Source organism: Notolepis coatsorum (assembly GCF_963971535.1).
Source record: "Notolepis coatsorum genome assembly, chromosome: 20".
Lineage (NCBI taxonomy): Eukaryota > Metazoa > Chordata > Actinopteri > Aulopiformes > Paralepididae > Notolepis > Notolepis coatsorum.
The window spans coordinates 9,550,018-9,577,426 of record NC_140184.1 but is presented as its reverse complement, the minus strand read 5'-3'; the positions used below and the strand labels follow the sequence as shown (position 1 = coordinate 9,577,426).

At 42.8% G+C, this 27,409-nt stretch overlaps 1 protein-coding gene across 9 annotated transcripts in view; it reads right to left on the bottom strand.

Annotated features, from left to right (window-relative positions):
- Positions 1–50: 50 nt before the first annotated feature.
- Positions 51–27,409, bottom strand: part of herc1 (HECT and RLD domain containing E3 ubiquitin protein ligase family member 1) — a 278,250-nt gene continuing 250,891 nt past the window's right edge. For 6 of the 9 annotated variants that reach the window (XM_084337469.1, XM_084337471.1, XM_084337467.1 and 3 more), the window contains exons 77-79: positions 10,982–11,134; positions 3,531–3,836; positions 52–667 (exon numbers count right to left, since the gene is read on the bottom strand). In XM_084337469.1, coding sequence (XP_084193595.1) covers positions 482–667; positions 3,531–3,836; positions 10,982–11,134 — 645 coding nt within the window. In that variant the 3' untranslated portion in view covers positions 52–481. Of the gene's footprint in view, positions 668–3,530; positions 3,837–10,981; positions 11,135–27,409 lie in introns of all 9 variants that reach the window. The other 3 variants (XM_084337465.1, XM_084337470.1, XM_084337466.1) reach the window with 1 other exon arrangement.

The window sequence follows — 27,409 nt, the reverse complement described above, 5'->3', positions numbered from 1 at the left end:
TAAATATGGAATATGTAAAACATTTTCCTAATGAAGCATTATACACAATGTACATCCCCCCCCCCCCCCCCCCATCACTGGTTTGAATATTTCTATACACATTTTCAAACAAAATAAACATAAACCTCCATGCGAAACCCCCAAAGATGGGATGAGGAGTCAATGGAAAACAGGTGGGTAATACTCAATGCACTGTGCGCGTATGGATCGCTGTGTTTTTAAAAACTGCTAATAAACCACAAGGTGAAATAACACCGAATCCATTATGTTTCGAGAGTAACACGGAAATTCTTTAAAAGTGGCCCGTTCCATGAAGCCTCTTCTGCACGGGAGTTCCTACGGTTGGTGAAGTGACCGTGATGCATTGTCGGGTTTCTTCTTCCGTGTGTGTGTGCGCGTGTGCGTGTGCATTCTTGTGATGGGACGGTCCATACCCATGCCCCCGGTCGTGGATAATGGGAGAGTGAGCGTGTGTGTGGTGTCAGTAGTCCGTGTCGGAGCCCTCTGCGTTGTCCACGTTGCGTGAGAGCATGTAGTTGTCCATGTCGATGGAGCGGCAGTTGTTGATGGCGTAGCGCAGCCGCTCGGCCATGACGGCCTGGCTGGAGTACGGCGGAAGACGCAGCTGGAAGAAACACGTCTGGGACGTGGGCAGGCTGTCGTAGGGCTGGGGACACAGAGACACAAGACGGGTTACATTTTACATTTAGCTGTACAAGTTCTGTACGACAAGTCAGAAGGAAGGGTACAACTCTTTCAACTGAGTACCAGTGTTGAGTGCAAAGTAGTAAAGACATATTAGTATAGTAGGAAGAGTGAGTTAGGGGTTAACTAAGTGTCTTGCTCAAGGAAGTTCAAGATCTGTATCTGTCAAATACACAACCATACAGGGGCATTGCAGGTAATGACATGTCTGTTTGGAGCTCAGACTCAACGGTGCACAATTAACAAACAACAATGCATACAAGAATGGTAACAATAAGTAATAGTAGTAAGATTAAATAAAATAGTCAATTATTTACAGAAAGTCTTGCGTATAAGTGTATGTGCATATTAAGGTGCAGTGCAGGGTGCGTGTTTGTGTTCAAGAGTTTTTAATAGGGCTATCTCCTGTTCTTGTCCTTGTTCAGGAGTCTTGTGGGGAAACAGCTTCTTGTGCGGACGCTCTGGTACCGTTTGCCAGACGGTAGCAGAGTGAACAGTTTGTGACTGTGGTCTCGGACTAGACGACTAGATGTCCTCGGACACCGCAAACAATAACACGTCAACTAAATGGTAAATGGTGCATTTATATAACAGCTTTTATCCAAAGCACTTTACAATCTTTTGTTCCTCACATTCACCCGTTCACTCACACCGACGGCGGAGGCGACCACGCAAGGTGCCGACCTGCTCATCGGGAGCAATTAGGGGTTAAGTGTCTCGCTCAAGGGAGGAGCGGGAACCTTCCGATTACCAGACGACCACTCTACCCCCTGAGCCACTGTCGCCCCCTACACTGCCCTGCGGAGGCTAAACGCAGTAACTACACAAACGGTCTTTATACCATTCATCTCTGATAAAGATTGAACTCTGAAACTTTGTCACAAGATAAAACACATAATATTGCAAAGTAAAATGTCACTCACAACATATAATAGTTACTGCGGTTAGCTTTTGCAGGGCAGACATACTCTTGTAGTACCACCACCTACAATCCAAAACCCATGTTCAACAGAGCAGAACATCCACGCTCGAGTGTGAAATGAAGCTTACTGCGGCATGGTCATGCTGGACCTACAAAAGGCCTTTGACACGGTCAATCACTCCATTCTGATTGACAAGCTAAAAGCAATTGGTTTTGATAGTCTATCAGTGAGCTGGATGCAATCCTACCTTGAGGGGAGGGAACAGATGGTGGAGGTAAACGGTACCCTATCCCCCCCCCTCACAGTGAGCTGTGGTGTTCCACAAGGAAGCATACTAGGACCGCTACTGTTCCTAATTTATGCAAATGACATGTCGTCAGCTTGTGACTGCAACTTGTTCCTGTTTGCGGACGACTCAGCCCTGCTGGTCTCTGACAAGAACAAGTTACAGGTTGAAAAAACCCTCAGCTCGGAACTAGGCAGAATCTGCATATGGCTCGCTGATAACAAACTATCATTACACATGGGCAAAACAGAGTCCATTCTCTTCGGTTCAAATAACAAACTCAGCAAGACCGACGGCTTCTCAGTTACAGTGGGTGACAATATTGTCACAAGGAAAGATGAAATTACCTACCTGGGGTCCATCCTAGAGGCTAATCTCTCCTGTGACAAAATGGCATCCAATGTAATAAAAAAAGTCAACCAACAAACTCGATTTTTGTACCGGATCTCCTCTCTGGTAAACAAGAACACCCTGAAGACTCTGGCAGGAGCACTCATTCAGGGGTACTACGACTATGCTTGCACCTCATGGTACCAAAGCACCTCAAAGGCGCTAAAAACAAAATTACAAACATCTCAAAACAAACTGGTCAGACTACTGCTTGACCTTACTCCTAGAACCCACCTCACCCCTGCCCACTTCGACAACCTAGGATGGCTTAGAGTAGACGACAGAGTACAACAACTTGCAATGGGCCTGGTCTACAAGATACACTACACGACCAAGGTACCCATGTACATGTCAAAATACTTCCCAAAGGTCAGTGAATACCACGATCACAACACCAGAGGGAGCTCCACAAATCATGTCAAACCCAGATTCGGCTCAAATAAGGGACTAAACACGTTTCGCAATTATGCCACATCAATGTGGAACGCCCTACCCAAAGCTGTAAAGGAATGTGGATCACTACCCACTTTCAAAACCTCTCTCAAGGGACACCTACGGGAGACTGCAATTCAACACTGGCCCCTGTAAATATCCTAACCCAATCATTCCAACCCCCTCCAATGTACAGTCATTTACCTAGTATGGTTTTGTCAATAGTTCAATGTACAATTGTGTTTGTTTGTACAGTGTCTCCCCCCCCCCCCCCTCAATGTACAGTGTTACTTGTTTATACAGTGTGCCCCCCGCCCCCCCCCCCCCCCCCAACCACCTCCAATGTAAATTACCCAGTATGGTTGTCAATATCCCAATGTACCCAACCCCCCCCACCCAACCTCCAATGTACAGTTTCTACGTCAAATGTATATACTCCCTTTTCTTGACTCCTTCTGTATCACAAACAGTACTGTATTTGCAAATCTGGTATGTCATAAATGTATAGATGTAGCAGTACTGACTATCTGTATGTCATGTATGTCATATATGTCTATATGAATTGAAAATGGGGGACCCTGATGGAAACAAGACAAACGTCTTTCTCAGGTCTGCATCCCCTTAACAATTGTATGTATTGAGCCGTACTGTATTGTACCCATTCTGCAATCTGTTAAATAAAGTTTTCATTCATTCATTCATTCATTCATTCATTCATTCATTCATGAGACGCAGCAGACGGAGAAGTGAGCGGAGCCCAGCTCAGTCTGCCCCCCCCCCCGGGGTGCACTCACCCTGTCCACCTTCATGACCTGGAACCTCTGGGAGATGTCCGCGGTGTTGGCGGGCAGCCGGGAGCGCCCGGACACGAAGCGCATGAAGAGCACGCGCTCCTCGTTGGAGAAGTCGCCCAGCGTCTGCCAGAACCACTGCACCAGGGGGTGCTGCTCGTCCACCTCCCGGTACCGGACTACCTTCTTCAGGACGTCGCAGCAGATCTCCGGCATGCCGCACACCATCTGCTCCAGCTGCTTGGCCGTCAGCAGGGAGAGCAGCGGCACCGGCACGATCCACGACATGCCCTCGCGCACCGCCGCCACCTAGAGGAAGGGGGTAAAGGGTGCATTTATAAACGATAAATGGCAAATGGTGCATTTATAAATGGTAAGTGGTTTTATAAATGTAAATGGTAAATGGTTTTATAAATGGTGCATTTATAAATGGTAAATGGTCAATTTATAAATGGTATATTCAAATTTCAATTAAAATCAAATATGTATAGATAGAATAGTCTATAGTTTAGTTTTAGTTTAGTTTATATATACAGTTAGTATAGTGTAGTTTGTATAGATAGAATTTACGTTGTGTAATATGTTTAGTTTATAGTTTTAATTCATAGTTTATTTATAGCTAATTTAATTCATAATTTGTTAATATTTATAGTTTGTATAGATAGAATATACGTTGTGTATTATGTTTAGTTTATAGTTTTAATTTATTTATAGCTTATTTAGTTTATAATCAGGGCTTGACATTAACACCCGCCACGCGCCAAATGCGGGTATAATTCGGCAGTGGCGGGTAACTGCGTCATACTACCCGCCAAAGGGACGGGTGACTTTTTTTCGATGGAAAAAAAAAACATTGTAGTTTACAAAAGGCATCTGCAATAATTAAGTCAATCCAAGTGATACTACATAATACTACAACTCCCACGAGGACTGGGTGCGCACAGTGTGCTCATTCATTGGCCCATCCACTTCGCCCTATCGCGTGCGTCGTGTTGCCTCCGTATGTGACAGCTGAACGAACGCTGTTAACGTTAATAGCTCAACTTGTTAGTGCGACCGACTCATCCATAGTTTACTTTACAGACAGTTTATAACGTCACAATGTGGCGGCATATTGTGGGTGTGAAAAGACCGGGTGATCCAAACCATCAACAAACAAAAAAGAGAAAAGAGAATGAGACCGAGACCGAAAACACGAACAAAGTACAAGAGGAGGCGAAAAAAAATAGACGGTTGTTCATTGAAAAGTGGCGCTCAGGTTGCGAGTGGCTAGGATATGATCCAAAGCAGAAGTTCATGTTCTGCATTGATTGTCGTATGTATGGCACTGACAAGTCCAAAAGCTTGTCGTTTGTTATTGGCACAACCAATTTCAAATTAGAAACGATAAAGGATCATTCCTGGTTCCTTGCCACCCTCTCAGTCAAGAGAGCACTCGCAAATATTCAGCACCATGGACAGCTGCCCCAGATCTCTCTCCCATTTTCACATGACCATTTTAATAATCATACCATTGTTGGGTTATGATCGGTGTATAGCGTAGGGCTGGGCAATAAAACGATAACGATAACTATCGCGATAAATTATTTCCTCGAAATAAACATGAAACGTGGTCGCAAAGTTTAGATATATCGATTTTCCAAGCTTGGATATGAGCACACGCACTAACAACCAATCAGTGAAGGAGATGGCCGACAGCGGAAGGAGAGTCCGCGCTGCAGGTAGGACGCGTCTCTACTTGTAAACAAGGCTGGCTAGGATAATTAGCTTGCACGGCGCTATTTTATAGTTTACGTGCCGAGTGGGTGTGTGGCGTGAATTCTGAGGGCACGGTTATAGTAGTGTGGGGTATACGGTGGACATCGTTGCAATGCATTGGGGCGGAACAGGGTATTTTAGGGTCATATTTAGTACTTTGTAAACAAGGCTGGCTAGGATAATTAGCTTGCACGGCGCTATTTTATAGTTTACGTGCCGAGTGGGTGTGTGGCATGAATTCTGAGGGCACGGTTATAGTAGTGTGGGGTATACGGTGGACGTCGTTGCAATGTATTGGGGCGGAACAGAGTATTTTAGGGTAATATTTAGTACATTGTCATGGGATACACGGCTTGCTCTGGCTAACTGCTAACGTGCGCGGACTGATGACGACATCAACTCAAGACATTCGCAGCAGCAAAACAAGTCTATTAATAGCCCGTCCATCGGCGACGGGCATAAGAAGTTAATTAAACTTGACAGACATTATATCGACGATAATTATCGATATCGAGTTATATGAAAATAATTTAAAAATGTTATCGCGATAACGTTTTTGGCCATATCGCCCAGCCCTAGTATAGCGTGCATGTAAACGCACTCAGTGTTAACGTTATATGAAAAATACATAGCTAAGTCATACTGTTTTTTCTTCAGGGTAGATGAGCAGAAACACAAACAGAGCCAAGGAATTTATGTTCTACATTGCTGAGGCTGAAAGGAATAAACTTAAACAAACTATTGCCAGTACAAAGTTCCTCTCAGATGTTATTTTAGATGTTTCTGTTCAAATAAAATCGTATGTCCAAACAAATGCTTGCAGTTACATTGTCCAATTACCTATATTTATTACTTTTTGGGTGGGGGTGCGAGTGTGGGGATTTTTGGCTGGTGAAAATGCTGAGTGGCTAGTGACTTTGGAAAAAAGTTAGCCAAAAAGTTAATGTCAAGCCCTGTTTATAATTATAGTTTATATTTATAGTTATAGTTTGTATATATAATATACGTTGTGTATTATGTTTAGTTTATAGTTTTAATTTAGTTTGTTTATTTATAGCTTATTTAGTTTATAATTATAGTTATAGTTTGTATAGATAGAATATAGGTTGTGTATTATGATTAGTTGTTTATAGTATATTTATAGCTTATTTAGTGTATAGTTGTAGTTTATATTTATAGTTATAGCTTAAAGTTTGTATAGATCGAATATAGGTTGTGTATTGTTGTTTACAAATCTACTACAGTTGAGGAGCCGGGAAAACAAGCATCTCACGTTTTTCTGAATGTATGTACATTTAAAAAAGCTGTGACAATAAAATTATCGGAAATAACAATGCAATGAATACACAATAAATTCTACTTTATTTTTTATTTTGTAGCGTTTATCGCGAGAGAGAGAGGAGGAACGGGAGACAGAGTGGGGGAAAGACATTCGGCAAATAACGACAGGTTCGGGAATCGAACCCGGGTCGGCTGAGCGCGCTATGTGGTTCGCCACTGGGGCGCCCAATAAATTCAAATTTTTAAGAAAATCGAATCTATGACAAACAAAAACGTATTAAAAAACTTTTCAGAGTTTAAACTTTTCCAAGTTTTTATAATTTTCCGGACTTTTCCGAGTTTTTGAAATTTTCCGTACTTTTCCGAGTTTTTGAAAATGTTCAGACTTTTCAGAGTTTTTTGAATTTTTCGGACTTTTCCGAGTTTAAAAAAAAATTCTGGACTAAGGGGGTGTGGCCTAAGTATCAGGGGAGTGGTCAACATCGACCAATGAAAGAGGATATCCCTACCGAGTCCAATGGCACAACCCGCAAGTCTCTACGACAAACGGTTCAAGAGATACACTGAGGGGGTGTGGCCTAATGGGGCGTGGTCTAAGGATCGGGGGAGTGGTCAACAATCACGAATGACTATGCACTTTCACTTTGAATGTATTTAAATGAGGGCAGACGCATGACTGCATTGTCACGATGATTAAAAGCAAACGATAAGAGATGAAGCGTTGTGAAGCGCACATGAGCACTTCAAGGAGTAGGTAAAGGGTTGTGTGCGATATTGTGGCATTCCGTCGACAATTGTGGCCTTGGTGGCGATCGGAACAGAAGGGGGGAAAAGCTCAAAAACCATCGCATTTTTTTTTTATAGTGCGTTATCGGCCGATATTCAGTATAAATATGCGATCGGTGATCGGTGATAATGTTTTATTTTCACCGATCGTCAAACCCGATCACTCTCTGTCGCTGAGTTCTGTCTCAGACACCGGTGGTGCGGCGTCTGCTCTCGAGTCCAGCCCCTCCCGCACGCATGTAAACACGGGTCTAGTCTAGTGAGACACGGGAGGACGGCGTGTCGGGTCTCCCTGAGCTAACGTTAGCTTAGCTTTAGTTTAATACATGATGAGGCATTGTCTAACCGAACGGTATCTAGCCGGCCAGCTACCGATAGCTCCTGACATCAACAAACACTCTAGCAAGTATAGTAGGTAGGTATGATACCTGTTAGCTGTTAGCTGTTAGCTCACGTTAGCGCAAGTTAGTTCACTGTTAAAAACGAAATGTCCCATTGAACTAAATAATTCACTGAGGCGTTGTATTAACGTTATATATCCGGCTAGCAGTAGCTACAGATAGCTCCTGATATCAATGTCTTATAACACTGATTCGATGCGTATTCGAGCTGAGGGCTTGCTGAGCACAGTTAAGTAACGTTATACCAATAGGGTCCAGGTGCAGCGCCGGAGAATCCTGGCCGTAGCTCGAGGCTACTCGAGTATAGGTCCAGCTGCAGCTCCGGAGAATCCTGGCTGTAGCTGGAGGCTACTAGAGTACACACAGACAGTGGAGCTTGTTGCGTGGTGGCGATGTCTCGCAGATAATACAAGTACAAGTCTAATTATATAATATATATATTTTATAAAAAAAAAAAAAAAAATTATATAAAATACATTTTAATTTCTTTTAATCAAAAACGATCGGTATCGGATCGGTATCGGCCGATATGGCTCACGACGATCGGTGATCGGTATCGGTGGCAAAAAACGTGATCGGGGCATCCCTAGTGCGAACACATTGGTGTCTATGGGGAGGAGAACCTTCAAACAAATGGTCATCAGTTGAGATAGAAATGTCCAATTCCAATTATTTTTCTTTTGTGAGCGAACAGACAGCCGTGTCATCGTTTTGATGTTTTTTTTTTCTACGTCCAAAATTGAGATCAGTCGCAATTTACCCAAGGTGGTGGAAAAAAAGTCGATTTGTAGCCAAACGGTGCAGTGAAACTTTCCGAAAAGCAATAGCGCTACGAGTTGGAGCAAGCCGGTCGTTTTGATACCTTTCACGTGTATGGGGCGCGAACGCTCTGGGAGGAGTTTTGTTGGCAAAATCGGCGGAATAAAGAAAGAATAATAAAAAGAGTATAGATTACCGTACTATAGTGTGGGTGGCAACCTGGCTTCGCCAGGTCACCCACACTAATAAGGGTTGATCAAATTTGACAAACTATTTATTTAAGCCTACAGGTCAGTGTGTGGCTGAACATAGAATACATTTTTTTGTATCTACTTTTTCTCCTCCTTTTTCTGTATTTTTCTCCCATCCCAATTTTGTCGTTATGCCAATTCCCGCCTCCCCTTCCTGGTCGTTGCGCGCATTTGCCCCCCACATGCCGGTCTAGGGACCCCTGAAGACTATCACATGCTTCCTCCGATACATGCGGAGTCAGCCAGCCGCTTCTTTTTTCACCTGACAGCGAGGACTCTCACTGGGGAAGTGTAACGTGTGGGAGGATCACACTCTCACTGGGGAAGTGTAACGTGTGGGAGGATCACACTACCTCCCTCAGTTCCCTCCCTCGCTGTGCAGGCGCCCTGACCGACCTGTAGGAGTCGCTGTTTACAACGACCAGGATACACCCCACTGGCTTCCCACCCACTCATCAGTATGGACGACCGACCAAGCCGGAGGTACCGCTGACAGCCGGATTCGATACCAGTGTCTCTTGCGGTGGTAGGCAGACGCTTAGTCCGCTGTGCTACCCGGCCGCCATTGAACATAGAATAATAAAAGTTTTACTAGTGGATTCATTTTGAACAATAAGACAATTCTGCTTAAATTGTCAAATTATATGAAAATAATAGCCGCGCTCCAGTCAACCATAATCAAGTATCCTTCTCATTCTTCTACATTTCACCCTGCAGACTCCTCTGCACAACGTGAACCCTAGGGTTGGGTACCGTTCACATTTGAATCGATACCGATACCCAACGGTACCTTTTTTCTGTACTTTAGTCTCAAAAAAGTGTAATCTACCTACCTCAGTTGTAAAAAAAAATTCCAAACTTCAAATGATTTATTATTAGTGCTGTCAGGCGATTACATTTTTTTATCTAATTAATTACAGGATTTACAATTAATAAAAATTTTTTTTTAATAAAATGAGTTAATTTTCATAACGCGATAATTTGCTGTGTAATTAATTCATCTAATTAACGCGATAAACTTGTTAACCCATTCTCTGCCACTACTTTGACCATCCTAAACCATCCTCTGCCAGCGCTATTTGTCTATGGAGATGTGATTGGCAGACAACGCATGGCGGAGAAACCCGCCTTAACACGTGATTGGCGGAGAATGGGTTAATATATATATATAATATATAATATTGCAGCAAGCGTTGTCTGCATCTAGCTTTGTAAAGTGTAACCACACTTGCAACCGTTTTTGGCTTTGTTGTTGAATCAAGTCAAATTCTAGGTAAGCATGTATTGTGCGCGTGAACGTTGACGTGAACGTGCGGCACACTTCATAGGTTTCGTGGTAAGATTTTGTTTTTTTTACAGTACCGAAATGTGGCACCCGTGGATCTCACGTCAATCGGTACTCGGTAGTACCGTCGTGATTCGGCCGGTACCCTTAAAAGTACCGGATTCGGTACCCGGTAACGTGAACCCTGAACCCTGCAGACTCCACTACACAACCTGAACCCTGCAGACTCTCCTCTACACAACCTGAACCCTGCAGACTCTCTACACAACCTGAACCCTGCAGACTCTCCTCTACACAACATGAACCCTGCAGACTCTCTACACAACCTGAACCCTGCAGACTCTCCTCTACACAACATGAACCCTGCAGACTCTCTACACAACCTGAACCCTGCAGACTCTCCTCTACACAACATGAACCCTGCAGACTCTCTACACAACCTGAACCCTGCAGACTCTCTACACAACATGAACCCTGCAGACTCTCTACACAACATGAACCCTGCACTCTCTACACAACATGAACCCTGCAGACTCTCTACACAACATGAACCCTGCAGACTCTCTACACAACCTGAATCCTGCAGACTCTCTACACAACATGAACCCTGCAGACTCTCTACACAACATGAACCCTGCAGACTCTCTACACAACATGAACCCTGCAGACCCTCCTCTACACAACCTGAACCCTGCAGACTCTCTCTCTACACAACCTGAACCCTGCAGACTCTCTCTCTACACAACATGAACCCTGCAGACTCTCTACACAACCTGAACCCTGCAGACTCTCCTCTACACAACCTGAACCCTGCAGACTCTCTCTACACAACCTGAACCCTGCAGACTCTCCTCTACACAACCTGAACCCTGCAGACTCCTCTGCGGACACACAGTGTGTGTAAAAAGACAACATGGTGAGCGTCAGTCTTACTTGTCGGTCGATCTCGTGCAGCCGGTACTCTATGGCCCGGTCCACATACTCCTTCCTGTTGGAGAAAGTCAGTGGGATACTGTTTCCTCCCGGAATGATCGGCACCATCTTGCCATCTGCACTCTGCCCAACGAAGGAATCCAGAGGAATCATCTGAAGGGAGACAGACACACAGACACACAGACACACACAGACACACACTCAATCAATGGAACACACACAGTAGCATACAATACATAGAAGATATCCTGGAAATGGCCATATTCACACATCTGCCATTTTGCTCTTATGCCATTCTCAGGGTTAGGGTGGAAAGGAACCCAACATGAGTATAACATGGGAACAGGGTGGAAAGGAACCCAACCTGAGCATAACATGGGAACAGGGTGGAAAGGAACCCAACCTGAGCATAACATGGGAACAGAGTGGAAAGGAACCCAACCTGAGTGGAACGTGGGAACAGGGCGGGAAAAGAACCCAACCTGAGTGGAACGTGGGAACAGGGTGGAAAGGAACCCAACCTGAACATGACATGGGGACAGGGTGGAAAGGAAGACAACCTGAGCATGACATAAGAGCAAAATGGCCACCGCATGAATACGGTCAATTGAGTTCATTGTCTTTTGTCTTTTCTTAAAAAAACAGAATTACAGGCTTTCCAGGCCTCTGAAGTGCTGTTTGTGTTTGAAGAATAATTTTAGTCTCTCGTTGAGAACAGGGCTTATTTGTTTAACAGCACACTGTTCCACTAAAGCAGAGATTTAACCGAACAAAGAACAAATTGCACCCTGACTCTGAACCAAAAGCTGTAATCCATTCATTTTGTGCGTCAGCCGACCAGGGAGCTCTGGATAGCATAGCAACACACTCGCCAGCTGAGCTATAGATGCAGTTCAGAACCTCTGTCATTTTCCACCAATGCCCCCTTTTTCAAAACCACGGCCAGCGACAACAACAAGGCACAAGTAGACCATCTCTCTCCCCCCTCCTCCCCCCTCCTCCCCGCCTCCCACACTACCTTCCTCCATGCCAAGGCAACAGATGCAGCCCCTTCCTCTCCTCCCTCCCTCCCTCCCTCTGGCTGAGAGAGAGAGAGCGAGAGAGAGAGAGAGAGAGCGCTAGCCGTGGGGTGGTTGTGACTGAGGTTCCAAGGTCTCTCTCCCTCCCTCTCCTCCACAGGGCTGGGAGTGGGGCCAAGCGCCCTGCTCGACAGGATACGGCGCATCAACAGTTACCCAGGCATTCCAACCGCACCAGGCTCCACAGTGCAGGGGTTGTGTGAGGTTGTTTAGAGAGGTGGGGACTCCAGGACCCGCCGGCTTCCCTTCTGTGGTTCTGGGTGGGATGGGGGGAGTGTGTGCAAGTGATGGTATCACTAATAGCCGCAGTACTGAAGATAAGGACAACTTTGATTGTCCCTGTGGGGACATTACTTTATTCTAACAGTGCAGCACGACAAGGGACACACAAGGAGATGAAAAGAGAGGATAAAGAAACAAATATTTAAAACAATATTTAACACTTTAAGTGCCGAAAACGTGTTTAGGCGTCTTTCCTAGCCATGCTAAAGTTGCAGAGGACACCCTAACTCGTCTTTAATATCAATATTTCAAAAATCTGTGATCGAAATCATATTTTTCCTCCGCAGCCCTGAGACACAGTGCTGGCCTCCTCTCAACCCTCTAGCGGTTCAAGAGCGCAACAGGCAAATCGCCCAACAGGAAGTCACCCTTTGAACCAGTAGTACTCATCCAAATGTGGTCCGGCCACTCTCTATAGCTCCCGCGACTCCATCTTGAAACACTGGATAATAGATTGCTCGCCCTAACTCAATAAACAACGTTATTTGGACGTATATACTATTATACAACCTGGAAATAGATCCGGTATTTCGACATCCCATAATTGAAAACTGTCTTCTCCATGCTGATCGCCCAACGGCCCGCGGAGACTGGGGTGAGTTTTAGCGTTTATTATTACCGTGTTCGATACTAACTGCTATGATGAACATTTGACCCACATTAGATGAATGGTATAACGTTGCCCACGGAATTATAAACGATCCCCCGCCCATCCGGTCATCATCAGATGATACGTAGAAACTCCTAGAAGCACGTCCATTTGAAATTTTTCATCTGGCACCGATCGCTATCAAACTGTATTTCATCATCAATATAATGCATTTGGGGCTATAGATCACGTTCTGGAGAAAGCTGCAGAAAGAGATGAAAACATACTTATACTTTAGACCATATTTTACTATGAATATGTGAATGAAAAAGTTTAACGTTGCTACACAATGAACAATACATATAGGACATTGAATGGGCCCTAATAATGGCAATCTAGCAATAGAATTTAAAAAGTTATAGCCCTGCAAAGAAGGGGAACTTCTCCATAGACAAATAGAGCTGGCAACGGATGGTATATCATGAATTTAACCTTAGGCAATCAAAGTGTTAATATGAATATAAAAAATTTCAAAGTTCTACGGGTGTTTTTACACTGGAGAAGTCACTCTGAAGTGTGCGTCAAAGCTTAGTGTATGAACATACACTACTTGTGTGTGTGTGTATATTGTGGCAGATATCATCTCCCGTTCCATGGCTACGTAGAGGAAGGGAGATACTACTGCCACGGGCAGAGGAGAGTCAATTAGGGAGCTGATTAGGACTGATAGAACACACCTGTGCACCACGTGATCACCCACATCTCACACACACACCAGACACACCTAACATAAAACCCTAGGAAAGACAGTAGAGTTGAGTGGAGCTGAGGAAGGAGCAGAGTGCAGAGAGAGAGAGAGAGCGATATACAGAGTTTGTGAGGTGAGAGGTAGTTGTAAGGAGAGGAGAAAGCGAGAAGGTGTTCGTGGTACTGGACCCTGGACTGGCCCCTTGTGAAACTGACCCTGGACCGGAAGACAAATCCTGAGTATTGAACATTCCCTTTTTTGTACGAGAGCCTGATACGCGTTTTGACCCTGGACTGTTATCCGACTACTCTAATTGCCCATCGGACTGTTGTGCTTCTATTCAATCCATATCTTTTATTTATTGAAATTGTGCTTGTGTGGACATTTGAATTTGTTTGTTTTGAACCGTGTCGAGCCTGAACACCACCGGCTCGTCACAATATATATATATATATATATATATATATATATATATATATATATACACATACATACATACATACATACATACATACAGTGACTCAGGAGGTAGAGCGGTCATCTGGTAATCGGAAGGTTCCTGGTTCGATTCCCGCTCCTGCCGGGCAGCGTGTCGAAGTGTCCTTGAGCAAGACACTTAACCCCTAACTGCTCCCGATGAGCAGGTTGGCACCTTGCATGGTCGCCTCCGTCGTGAATGTGTGAGTGAATGGGTAAGTGTGAGGAACAAATTGTAAAGCGCTTTGGATAAAAGCTGTTAAATAAATGCAATTTTTTTTACTATTTACATCTGGGTCCTTTGGCTTTTTTTGTGGTCAAGCCTAATTTTGGTAGAAAACATAGACGCCGTTCCTACAGATGGCTATTGCATTTGGCCAGTATGAAAACTATTGGCAGATCACTTACATCGTCTTCTCAGGCCAAGTCGCCTTCATGGAACTCGTTGTTTCGCGAACGATTTTAAGTCTGTTAGGAGCTTATGTTCCATCACATGACATGCAGTTACAGCATGGAGGGCTACGTCATAGAGAGGCGCTCATGGCCAACATCCCCTCTCACCCCTGCTGTGGAGAACGCAGACGTTCTGCCCGTCAGGACCTCCTGGGCTTTAAAGCCTGGAGCAGGTGAAGACTACCACAGTCGGGAGTCTGATTCCAAGGCCAAACTCTACAGTGGATTTCCAGCTGCAACAGCAATACAATCTGGAGATGTGTCTTTTTTTATTTGAGGCGTTGAGGTAGAGAGACCATGCTAGTCTTTTAACACTTTGATTGCCTAAGGCTAAATTCATGATATACCATCCCTTGCCAGCTCTATTTGTCTATGGAGAAGTTCCCCTTCTTTGCAGGGCTATAACTTTTTAAATTCTATTGCTAGATTGCCATTATTAGGGCCCATTCAAGGTCCTATATGTATTGTTCATTGTGTAGCAACGTTAAACTTTTTCATTCACATATTCATAGTAAAATATGGTCTAAAGTATAAGTATGTTTTCATCTCTTTCTGCAGCTTTCTCCAGAACGTGATTTATAGCCCCAAATGCATTATATTGATGATGAAATACAGTTTGGTAGGAATCTGTGCGAGATCAAAAATTTCAATTGGACGTACTTCTAGAAGTTTCTACGTATCATCTGATGATGACCGGATGGGCGGGGGATCGTTTATAATTCCGTGGGCAGTGTTATATCATTCATCTAGTGTGGGTGATATGATCATCAGAGCAGTTTATATCGAACACGTTAAAAAATAACGCTGAATCTTACCGTATCTTCCTCGCGCCGTTGGACGATGAGCGTGGAACTGAAATATTCCTATTATGGGATGTAGAAATACGCGATCTATTTCCAGGTTGTATAATAGTATATACGTCCAAATCATGTTGTTTATCGAGTTATTGGCAACGGATCGCTATGTATTGTGTCGAGATCGAGTCCCGGGACCTATAGAGAGTGCCCGGAAGTAATATGGACGATCACAAATATGATTTCGATCACAGATTTTTGAAATATTGATATTAAAGATGAGTTACGGCGTCCTCGGCAACTTGAGCATGGCGGGGAAGGACGCCTAAACACGTTTTCGGCACTTAAAGTGTTAATAACGTACCACTACCTCGCCTGTTGAGTGAGCCCTGTCTTTAATAACCTACCACTACCTGTTGAGTGAGGTCTTTAATAACGTACCACTACCTGTTGAGTGAGGTCTTTAATAACCTATCACTACCTGTTGAGTGAGGTCTTTAATAACCTACCACTACCTGTTGAGTGAGGTCTTTAATAACCTACCACTACCTGTTGAGTGAGGTCTTTAATAACCTACCACTACCTGTTGAGTGAGGTCTTTAATAACCTACCACTACCTGTTGAGTGAGGTCTTTAATAACGTACCACTACCTGTTAGTGTTGTCAAAAATATCGAAAAATCGATACATATCGATTCTGAATATTTAAAATGGTTTCAATACTCATTTCCCGAAATATCGATATTTAATTATTCATAATTTTTTTTATTATTATTATTTTTTGTATAAGGAAGTTGCATTGTTCATTTCAATACCTGTAATAGTACAGTAATCCACACACACATACATGTGTATTCAGTTAAGTTGGAATATGACTGTAATACAAACAGTTCAGTTTGTCAGGTACATGGCAACAACAGTGTTTACATCTGTCTGCTTGAGAAAATACCATGTTCTGCAATAAAAATGATTGAAGTGAGATGAACAGTTATTTTTAAATGTGTGATCTAAAGATAAACAAAGGGTTTTAAAAGTGTTATATTTATCTTCTCTTATAGTACCAGAGATAAGCTGAGGAAAAAACAGCAACAAAAGCAACATTTATTTTTATTTTTACATTGTAAGATTAAACATTTTCCCCTGTGGTATCGAAAATGGTATCGAATATCGATACTTTTCAAGGTATCGTATCGAAGTTCGAAATTCCAGTATCGTGACAACACTACTACCTGTTGAGGGGGCCCCGTCTTTAACACTTTCCGTGCCAGCCGTGCCAGTCCTAGATACCCCGTTGAGTGCCAACGCTCTATTCAATGACCGAGCGCTCACATTTGTGAACGCATAAACTATATCTTAAATTATGGCTGTCTAATACGACCGTCGCTTATCAATGACTTGTTTGCAGTCAACATTGTCGAAACATATTTTTTTTTTTTTTTTTTTTTAAGGTTCATTTCCATTTTATACCATTTTGAAAAACGCTAGTTTTTTTAAACTATCAGAAAAAAATAAAGATTCTGCAGGAATCACGCTTTACTGTAATACACAAAACACGTCGTCATTTTTCGGCCTTTTTATGAATCGTTTTCAAATAAACGCTAGATTATCGATAGTATATGTGTACTTATGCACGCTATAGAAGCGGGCTGAAAAATCGATTATCTTATTTCCTGATCAGCATGCACACACTCACAGCCACACACACACATATGGGACACGTTGATATATAGGTGAAAACAGCTCTGATTATCCCAAGACTGGTAAAATAGATTCCTTACCTCAGATCAGATGTTCTCCAAAAAGATTATTCCAATTCCTGATCGCCATTCCAAATATCGATCGCGTTTATTGATCCAACGCTGGGTGGTCGAAAGACATATTCCACGCTGTTTTGATGGTGGGCAATGACTGCAATAGGCTCGGATTACATGCCTGACAAGTAAAATGTGGAATCCGGACTCTTTTTTCCCCCATCCATTTAATTCAGTCCAATCCAATGGGGTGCAATACCATCCGGAGAGATGATAGGGGGCGGTATTTTCCCTGTTCGAGCTCAGACAAATCCCCACTGGTAACATGAGGCTAGATTGATGAAAAATGAAATTGATAATAAAAGAAATAACGATTAAAAACGATTTCTCGTCGGTTGGCACTCAACGGTTGGCATGAACTAACGAGAATTCTCGTCGCTGGCACTCAAAGTGTTAATAACGTACCACTACCTGTTGAGGGGGGCCTGTCTTTAATAACGTACCACTACCTGTTGAGTGAGCCCTGTATTTAATAACGTACCACTACCTGTTGAGTGAGCCCCGTCTCGACAGCCGTTTATGAAAATGACCAGTGTCTATTACAGATTTCTCACTCATCTCTCAATTTCCAGACTACTATTGATGACTCAGACTGGCAGGAACTTGGGAGTATGCAAAAAAATTTAGAAAAAAGAAGAATAAACTGTAATCAAACCGAATCTACTCAGTTCAGAATTGTACATCGCACACATATAACGATTGTACTTAACACAATGGAGGCCAAACCAGAGATACGTCGGGTTCATTTGATTTGAGAATAGTAGCGGGTCCAGGCAAGAAACGGCAACAGTTATAGTATAATACACGTATAAGGCTATTCCTCAGCCTTTCGGGAATTACCCCAGACCACTGTAAAACCATACTTATATTCACCACGGTATAACACAGGAACGTATGGATGAAAAAATATATTATTTTTCACATATTGAACGATAGATAGTTGATATCAAATGGGCCATAGTATTGTATCCATAGCTATAATATAGAATATAATATAGCCCTGCAAACAAGGTGACGCACTCCTATCTTTTAAAGCGGTGGCCTAGCTACAACGGGGCCCGTCTAATGGCTGGCGCTGAGTTAAAGATGGATGCAAGATCCAGACTGACAATAGGGCAGCATGTGGTAGTCTACACACTCTCCAGACCGACAGTAGGGTAGCATGTGGTAGTCTACATCCTCTCCAGACAGACAGTAGGGCAGCATGTGGTAGTCTACACCCTCAGACCGACAGTAGGGCAGCATGTGGTATTCTACACCTTCCCCAGACCGACAGTAGGGCAGCATGTGGTAGTCTAGACCCTCCCCAGACTGACAGTAGGGCAGCATGTGGTAGTCTAGACCCTCCCCAGACGACAGTAGGGCAGCATGTGATAAGTCTACAGCCTCACCAGACCGACAGTAGGGCAGCATGTGGTAGTCTAGACCCTCCCCAGACCGACAGTAGGGCAGCATGTGGTAGTCTAGACCCTCCCCAGACGACAGTAGGGCAGCATGTGATAAGTCTACAGCATCCCCAGACCGACAGTAGGGCAGCATGTGGTAGTCTAGACCAGTGGTTCTCAACTGGTCTAGCCTCGGGACCCAACATTTTCCTTAGTCATTAAGTCGCGACCCAACATTTTGAACCACTATGATTTATGTAAAAAAAGAATATTTGCAGTAATACGCAATCTTTCAAAACATGAAATAAACACAAAAAAGTGCAACAAAAGTGTAAAATAAATAAAATAAAAGAATAATAAATAATATATGCTTCTTAGCAGATTTCTTAGCTTAACATAACAGACCTAAGTTTGGGGGAACTAATGGGATAACTGGGGTTGCAACAAAAGTGCAACTAGGGCTAAAAACCCAATGAAATTAAATAATAATAATAAATAATTATGCTTCTTAGCAGATTTCTTAGCTTAACATGCAGGGAACTAATGGGATAACTGGGGATGATGTTTGCTCCTGACAAGAGTCTCAAAGTCTGGGGTGATGGTAGACAAAGCAACTCTGAGGTCATGCTCAATGTCCAATCTGTTCCTCCGCTTTGTCTTCAGCTGGACCAGAGCTGAGAAACCACTTTCACAAAGATAGGTAGTAAAAAAAAAAAAGTAAAAAACACATCCGCGACCCACTCAAAATGGCCCCGCGACCCACTTTTGGGTCGCGACCCACCAGTTGAGAAACACTGGTCTAGACCCTCCCCAGGCCGACAGTAGGGCAGCATGTGGTGGTCTACACCCTCCCCAGAACGACAGTAGGGCAGCATGTGGTTGTCTACACCCTCCCCAGACTGACAGTAGGGCAGCATGTGGTTGTCTACACCCTCCCCAGACGACAGTAGGGCAGCATGTGGTGGTCTACACCCTCCCCAGACTGACAGTAGGGCAGCATGTGGTGGTCTACACCCTCCCCAGACTGACAGTAGGGCAGCATGTGGTTGTCTACACCCTCCCCAGACCGACAGTAGGGTAGCATGTGGTTGTCTACACCCTCCCCAGACCGACAGTAGGGCAGCATGTGGTGGTCTACACCCTCCCCAGACTGACAGTAGGGCAGCATGTGGTTGTCTACACCCTCCCCAGACCGACAGTAGGGTAGCATGTGGTTGTCTACACCCTCCCCAGACCGACAGTAGGGTAGCATGTGGTAGTCTACACCCTCCCCAGACAGACAGTAGGGCAGCATGTGGCAGTCTACAACCTCCCCAGACCGACAGTAGGGCAGCATGTGGTAGTCTACACCCTCCCCAGACCGACAGTAGGGCAGCATGTGGTAGTCTCTAGAGCAGGGGTCAGGAACCTTTTTGACTGGGAGAGCCATAAAAGCCAAATATTTCTAAATATATTTCATTGAGAGCCATATAGTATTTTTAACATATAATAAATTAAATATGTCTTACTTTTAATGCGACTTCTGGTGCTGCATGGTTTTGCTGATGGCCTTGTAATCTGGTTCATACGTGGTGAGGTTGAGCTTCATGCAGGCGTTGAGGCTTCCATCAGTTAAACGTGAGCGTAGGTTGGTCTTAATGTTCCTCATATGCGAGAATGACTGCCCACATGCATATGTAGAGCCAAACATGGTCAATACGGCAATACTCACGCTGCATTGTGTGGTATGTCACAGGAAGCTTGTTCCAAGTTTTAAGAATCAGCTGGTCTTCAGGTTGAAGATTTTTTATTTCTGTCCACTTGTGTTCCCTCGCCAGCTCTGCTCGCTATATCTTCAGCTACAGATACTATTAGCTGTATCTTCAAAACTAATTTCTGTTTACTTTTAAATGACAGTATTATTACGAAATATCACAAGTATTAAAATTTTAATTTTTTTATTTTTTTACTAAAAAAATTCTGGGAGCCATATGCTGTCACCAGAAGAGCCATAGGTTCCCGACCCCTGCTCTAGAGTCTAGACCCTTCCCAGACCGACAGTAGGGCAGCATGTGGTAGTCTCTAGAGTCTCACCCTCCCCAGACCGACAGTAGGGCAGCATGTGGTAGTCTCTAGAGTCTAGACCCTTCCCAGACCGACAGTAGGGCAGCATGTGGTAGTCTCTAGAGTCTAGACCAGGGGTAGGCAACCCTAGGCACGCGTGCCTGCATAGGCACGCAGGGGCATTTGCATAGGCACAGGGGGCAGCACTAAAAAAATAAAAATAAAAAAAAATAAAAAAAGTGATTTAATTCTTTTTTTTATTTAATTTTTTTTTTTTGCTTTGAAATATTATAGTGAACTATTTTGCACTGTTGTCGCATTTATCTTGTTGAAATCCTCCCACAGGTTCTTTTTACTTCCACATATTTAATTGAGACCCTTTATTTGTTTATTATTTCAATTTAGCTGGAAATACATTGCTACATCATTCAGTAACATTTGCAGAGCCTTATAACAAAAACATTATTACGGTCACCATTGTGACCAGTGGGATTAATCAACAAATTGTATTATTTATTTTTCTATTTCATTGAACATTGCACATGTTAAAAGCCATTTTTTTACTCAAAATGTGAGTATTACCAAGTCAACTTGTGTTCTTAAAACAATGACAATAAACATAGTTTTATTAGGTTGAAATAATGTGGTTGTGTACTTATTTTTCTGTTAACTTATTATGGATTGAAAACTGAAAACCTTAATGCACAGTAACTGAACTCAATATTTTTAAGTTCTGGTAACTAATAATTTTTTTTTTACAGTGTAGTCTTGCGATCAATCAAAACTTATTTACACGATATACCTCACATTCACCCTCCATTCACATCCTGGTGTTCTCCTGGTGTTCTCCATTAGGCCTGTAGGTGGAGCTATGACAGCACACGTACAGTACACACACCGATGTCCAAAAATGAATGGGCAAATGTGAGTGAAATGGTCGCACTGTATGCAGCTGTTTGTCTGCATTGCATCCCCCCCCCCCCCAACTCAGATTTAGGGTTGATACAACCATCATAATAATATTGTTAATAATAACAATAACAATAATGATGTAATAATGTAAAAATTATCATTAAAAAGACCTGATTATGAGAAGAAAAAAATTACGATGCATGGAATATTGTTGAGGCACACTAGTTACAACTATATTTCAAACAGGCACTCCATGTCAAAAAGGTTGCTGACCCCTGGTCTAGACCCTCCCCAGACCGACAGTAGGGGAGCATGTGGTAGTCTCTAGACCAGGGGTGGCCAACCCGCGGCTCGCGAGCCGCATGCGGCTCTTTGCCCGTCAATGTGCGGCTCTTCCATCCATAAAAAAAAATAAAAAAAAATATTTTTTTTTTTTATTTTTTTTTTTTTTTGACTTTTATTTTTTTTTACTTTTTTTTTTTTATGTCACTCATTCCATAAGGACGTAGAATAAACATTTACAATTTTTTTTTAAATGGTCCATTTGCATGTTCTTGGTATCTGAATCTAGGGACATATATGGATCAGTGTCAGAAATAGTGTGTCTGTTGTTACTAGGCTTGAGTAAATTGTAATGAACCAAAGGAGAATATCAATTCTATTTAAAAAAAAAAATTATCTTTGACTGTAAATAACACCATGCTAAAATTGACCAGACCTGAAAAATCTAAGCAAATGAATAAAGGGAAGATGATTAAACAGAAGGTTTTGTAGATACAGTACTGAATTCTGCCATCTTTTTTATAATGTAAATTTCTCCACCATTTTCATCATATTGCAACACCGTTTTTTGCAAGACGTTCACAGAAAGGTAGAGAAACGAACTGCGTTCTGTTTTATGGCAATAACGTTCAGGTTTGTGGGAGATAATCCCAAAAAATAAGAGAAATTAAAAAGTAAATCCAGAAGTCAGATGATTGACAGGGGCTGGTGTGAGCTGGGTAGGGTAGTTTTTCGAAATTTGAAAGCCCTGAGTCTCTTCCTTCAAAAGACTACACTCACTTTTGGCTGTGCACTTCCTCCTGTCAATATGCGCCGGTTTCCGACTCAATGCCCTGAGATTTCTATAATCTTATATTTCACTAATAACAGTTAAAATAATTGGTAAACAAACATAATGCTGAAAATATACACTTTTACTGTATATCTCGGGCTTAAGAGGTTAACCCTGTGAGGCCCAAATTAAAAAGAAATTAGCAACTTCAGAGGCCAGAGGGTGGGACATATAAACACATTTACTATCAAATAGCATTGTGAGGCTGAACAACAGGACCAATTGACTATACATGTGCTTAAAGGGGAACTATCTTATAAATGGCTTTTTTCAGTGTTTAGTTTACCATTGTTTCTTAGCTATGTGGACTTATATTAATAGGATATATGTCTCTAATTCTCATATTGGCGAATTCTTCCAATTCTCCTCTCACAATATTCACCCTCACTGAACTGAGTCATCTGAAAATGTGCATATCTGTGATGTCAGAGATTTCTCAGCTGCATAATAATGTGGCAGTTGATGTGGCAGTTGGCACCAGGCCACACAGTGGTTGGAGCCCAGCCTCAAAACGGCTTAAGATCTTGAGGTAGAAAAATGCGGTTTTTAGTACTTGATTAGAAATACAAAACAATGCATTTTTTTTGAAAAAAAACCTAGGTGTTCCATAGACTCACAGGAATTGTGTAAAAGTGCCCAAATAGTGAAAGAAATAGTCAAATAGTTCCCCTTTAACATTTTTTAAATAAACATTGTTTTTTTAAATGGCTAAAAGTGATTTTGTAATTTTGCAACCGTGGGTCTCACAGGGTACTTTTAACCCTGTGATGCCCAAATAAAAAAGACATTAGCAACTTCAGAGGCCAGAGGGTGAGACCTATAAACACATGAAGGGTGCCGTGACTGAAAAAAAGGTTGAGAAACGCTGGTATGGTGTGGCTCTTTGTGGTACCACAGTCATTTTTTTGTGGCTCTTAGTCTCTGACTGGTTGGCCACCCCTGCTCTAGACCCTCCCCAGACAGACAGTAGGGGAGCATGTGGTAGTCTCTAGACCCTTCCCAGATTGACAGTATGACAACGCAACAACCAGGAGGGAATTGGCAGAACGACAAAATTATATATCTTGCTCCTTCGAGTTAATCTCTGTTAACATGACTCCAACCAAGCATAATTAGCAAGAGTAGCATTAGCTCAACCTGTGTAACATTACTTTACTACCTAACGTATATACTACTATATTACCGTTTGTCCCTGCATCGTTTATACAACTTGGTGTGTTGTATGTCTGGTTATCAGAGGCGCTTGGGGTCAAAAAAGGGTCAATCTTGGATGAGCCTCTTGACTTGCTGTGAGGCCTATAATTGTCACTAAGATACTGACAAAGATATGAATAACCATTATTACTAAGCAAGCCTACTTTGCATTGGGAATATATAGCTAAACTAGGGCTGGGCGATTCTTGCTCAAATGTGAATGACGATTTTTCTCTCCAAGAATTGCGATCACGATTCTCTCACGATTCTTATTTTTTCAATAAAATCATTTATTGCACTCTTTCTTAAACGGACAAAACATAACATATCAAAGTGCTTGACTTAAACATAACATATATGAAAGTGCTCGACTTAAACTTAAGTCTCTAGTAACATACAAAATAACTCAAGTCAGTCATTTAAAAAAGTTAAGTAAAAAGTAATTTTTTATTTTTTATTAAAAAAAACGTCATAATTTAGAAATGAGATTGCATAGGTCTATTAATCGAGATCGCGATTTAATTTTCGATTAATCGCCCAGCCCTAAGCTAGACTATATTACTTGGGGGCGAGAGTGGCTCAGGAGGTAGAGCGGTCGTCTAGTGATTGGAAGGTTCCCGGTTTGAGTCCCGCTCTTCCCGGGCAGCGTGTGTGAAAATGTCCTTGAGCAAGACACTTAACCCCTAACTGCTCCCGATGAGCAGGTTGGCACCTTGCGTGGTCGCCTCCACCGTCGGTGTGTAAATGTGTGAGTGAACGGGTGAAATGTGAGGAACAATCTTTTTTGATAGCGCTTTTTGATAAAAGAGTTATATAAATGCACTTAGCTAATGATTGAATAGAAATGCCAGATGACGACAAAGAAAGAATGGTAAAACGGTCAAACGTCATTACCCAGGTCACGCTGCATTGGAACGTGTGTGGATGTAACGCTGATGGCATTTCCTCTCTAGTGTTAGCTTCTCTGGTAATGGGTTTATCAGCGGGGACAGAGGAACAGTGTGTACCAGACACTAGGAACAGCAGATGAAGCAGTGACCTGGTTCTTAACACATTCGGGGCCATTGGGATCCGTCTAATCCCACTCTATACGGCCAGCATATCAAAACAAACTTTCATTGTGCGTGAGGCTGTTTGCAGAGCTAAATCTATACTTTATATTATTGCTATCTGTCCATTCTCATTGTCAATTGACACTATAAACCGTCCCTTCGATATGGCTTAAATAAATAATTTGTTCATCAATACGTTCCCATTTTATAGCGTTGTGAATATGAACGTTATAGCAGAATGTTCTGGGGTATTTCCTGGAATGCGAGTTATAGGGCGCTAAGCTAATAACGTTAAATCAAATGGCGTTTCGGCTATAGACAAGCTAGAGCTAAAACTCAAAATGCATATCGTCGGTATCATGGTCCACCATGAATGCATGAAAGGGGGGGGGGGGGGGGGGGGCGTCGTTTCTGATTATTGATTACCAATAACGGCATTAGCCTCAGTAGCCTTATTCGCTGACCGGGTGGATGGCTATGAGAGGAAGGCCCGATCGGGCTGTAATTGACGTCAAATTGCTCTTACCTGTGGCCGGTTGGATCCCAAAAAGGATTTCCCAGTTATCGATCGCCATCTGGTAGATCCATATGTCCATTGGCTGATGATATATTCCTTTACTGCATACTGAATTCAGCGTCCCAAAAACTATTCCAGGCCATCGGCTACACACATAGCTTTAGGCTAACAGAAAAGCCCATTCATAATAAAAAATAAAAGAACACCGGTCTGCAACAGGGAACACTGCATTATCGAGACAGCGCCCCTACGAGGATCTGGCCGGTAATGCACTTTTCCGAATTCCAAGAGTAGGGTAAATCTGCAGTGCCGCTCGGTGACATCGAGTAGGATATTACAATGGAATAAAAGCCTAAATAACCTGGTTGGCCGTCAAGCGTTGGATCCGAAACACGTATACCTGTATATACGCGGTTGGCCCCGAAAGCGTCATGTTTATCTAAACCATGTGTCATGGTCACCTCATTCGGGGCCAAATTAGGGCTTGATTATGACAGTAAAAAGAACTACGATTATTTTTATTGATATTGAAATCACGATTCGGTTGTTGGTTAAACTCCTGGTTGTGTCATATGTTTTGGACCAATACAATATGTAAATATATATCATTTATGGCTACAACATAATGTACCTTTTTTCCCTGTGTTCGATTATTACTTTATTTACGTTGTCTGACGAGACCGTGTTGGCTAATTATGGGAGTATGGGGGTAAACCAGCTTGTTGAAGAGACAAGAGCACAGAGCTGTGAGCACCAGCAGGCTGCTTATTAGCCTTTTAATGGGAGCCAAGTGATTCTGATGCATTTAGCCCACGCTGTCTGAAAAGGTCTGAACCTGTCGCCCACACAACAAGTCCTCACATGGCCCAAGCTATTTTAGAGCTCTGAACCCGACGCCCACACAGTGAAGATTAATACCATGTAAGAGAGAAAACTCATTTTAATAAAGAAGAGAGGGACTCGTCAATGGTTGGAAGATGATGTACAACGTTAGAGAACAACATAAAGCAGAAAAGATAAATGGACTGTATTTATACAGCAGCTTTTATCCGAAGCGCTTCATAACTTATGCCTCACATTCACCCATTCATTCACACAGAATGTGAGGAATCGAACCGGGGACCTTGCGATTACCAGACGACCGCTCTACCTCCTGAGCCACTTGTCGCCCCCAACGAAATAATATAATATATAAGAGGAAGAGATAAAAAAACAGATAGAAACACAGATTGAAGCAGGTGTTTATAATAGTAGTGGTGAGGGGAAGTGGAAAAGTTGGACCCTATATTGCAGTAAAAACCGTATAAACGCTCAAGTTGACAAATTTTCATTTAAAAAGGGGATTTAAAGGGATACAATTCAATTTTAAAGGCAGTTTTTTATAGAAAGAATGATCTGATCCAATATTTATGGCTTAAAACCAATTTCCGACAATTAGTTACACTTTAAATAAAACATAAACATTTCTTGATTTAGAATTTTTTTTATCATGGATGAACAAAACATTCAATGCGTATGGTTGATTTGAATTTCAAGGACTTTTTTTTTATCCACTTTTTCTCCCATTTTTCTATATTTTCTCCCATCTCAATTTCGTATCATCCAATTCAACCCTCCCCTGTCACGAACGCTGTTTCTTGCCTCCCACAAGCCGGCTGCAATGTGGACTAAGTCATACATAGCACAAGTCCCCTCCGGTACTTGAGGTAACAGCAGTCGCATCTTTTCACCTGCGCAGCTCGATCTCTCAGTGGCGAGGAGTAACGCGTGGGAGGCTCACGCTGCCCCCGACACTTCCTGATTCTACTGCGCAGGCGCACCAACCGACCTGTAGGAGTCGCTGTCCAAAACGCCCGATCCCCACCCATTAGTTTCCCACCCCCTAATACGGCCAATGTGTATTAGTATGGACGGCCAGCTAAACTGAAAGCAATGTGGAGCGCTGGGCTCGAACAGGCAAGCCCAGCGTCTCCGTCATT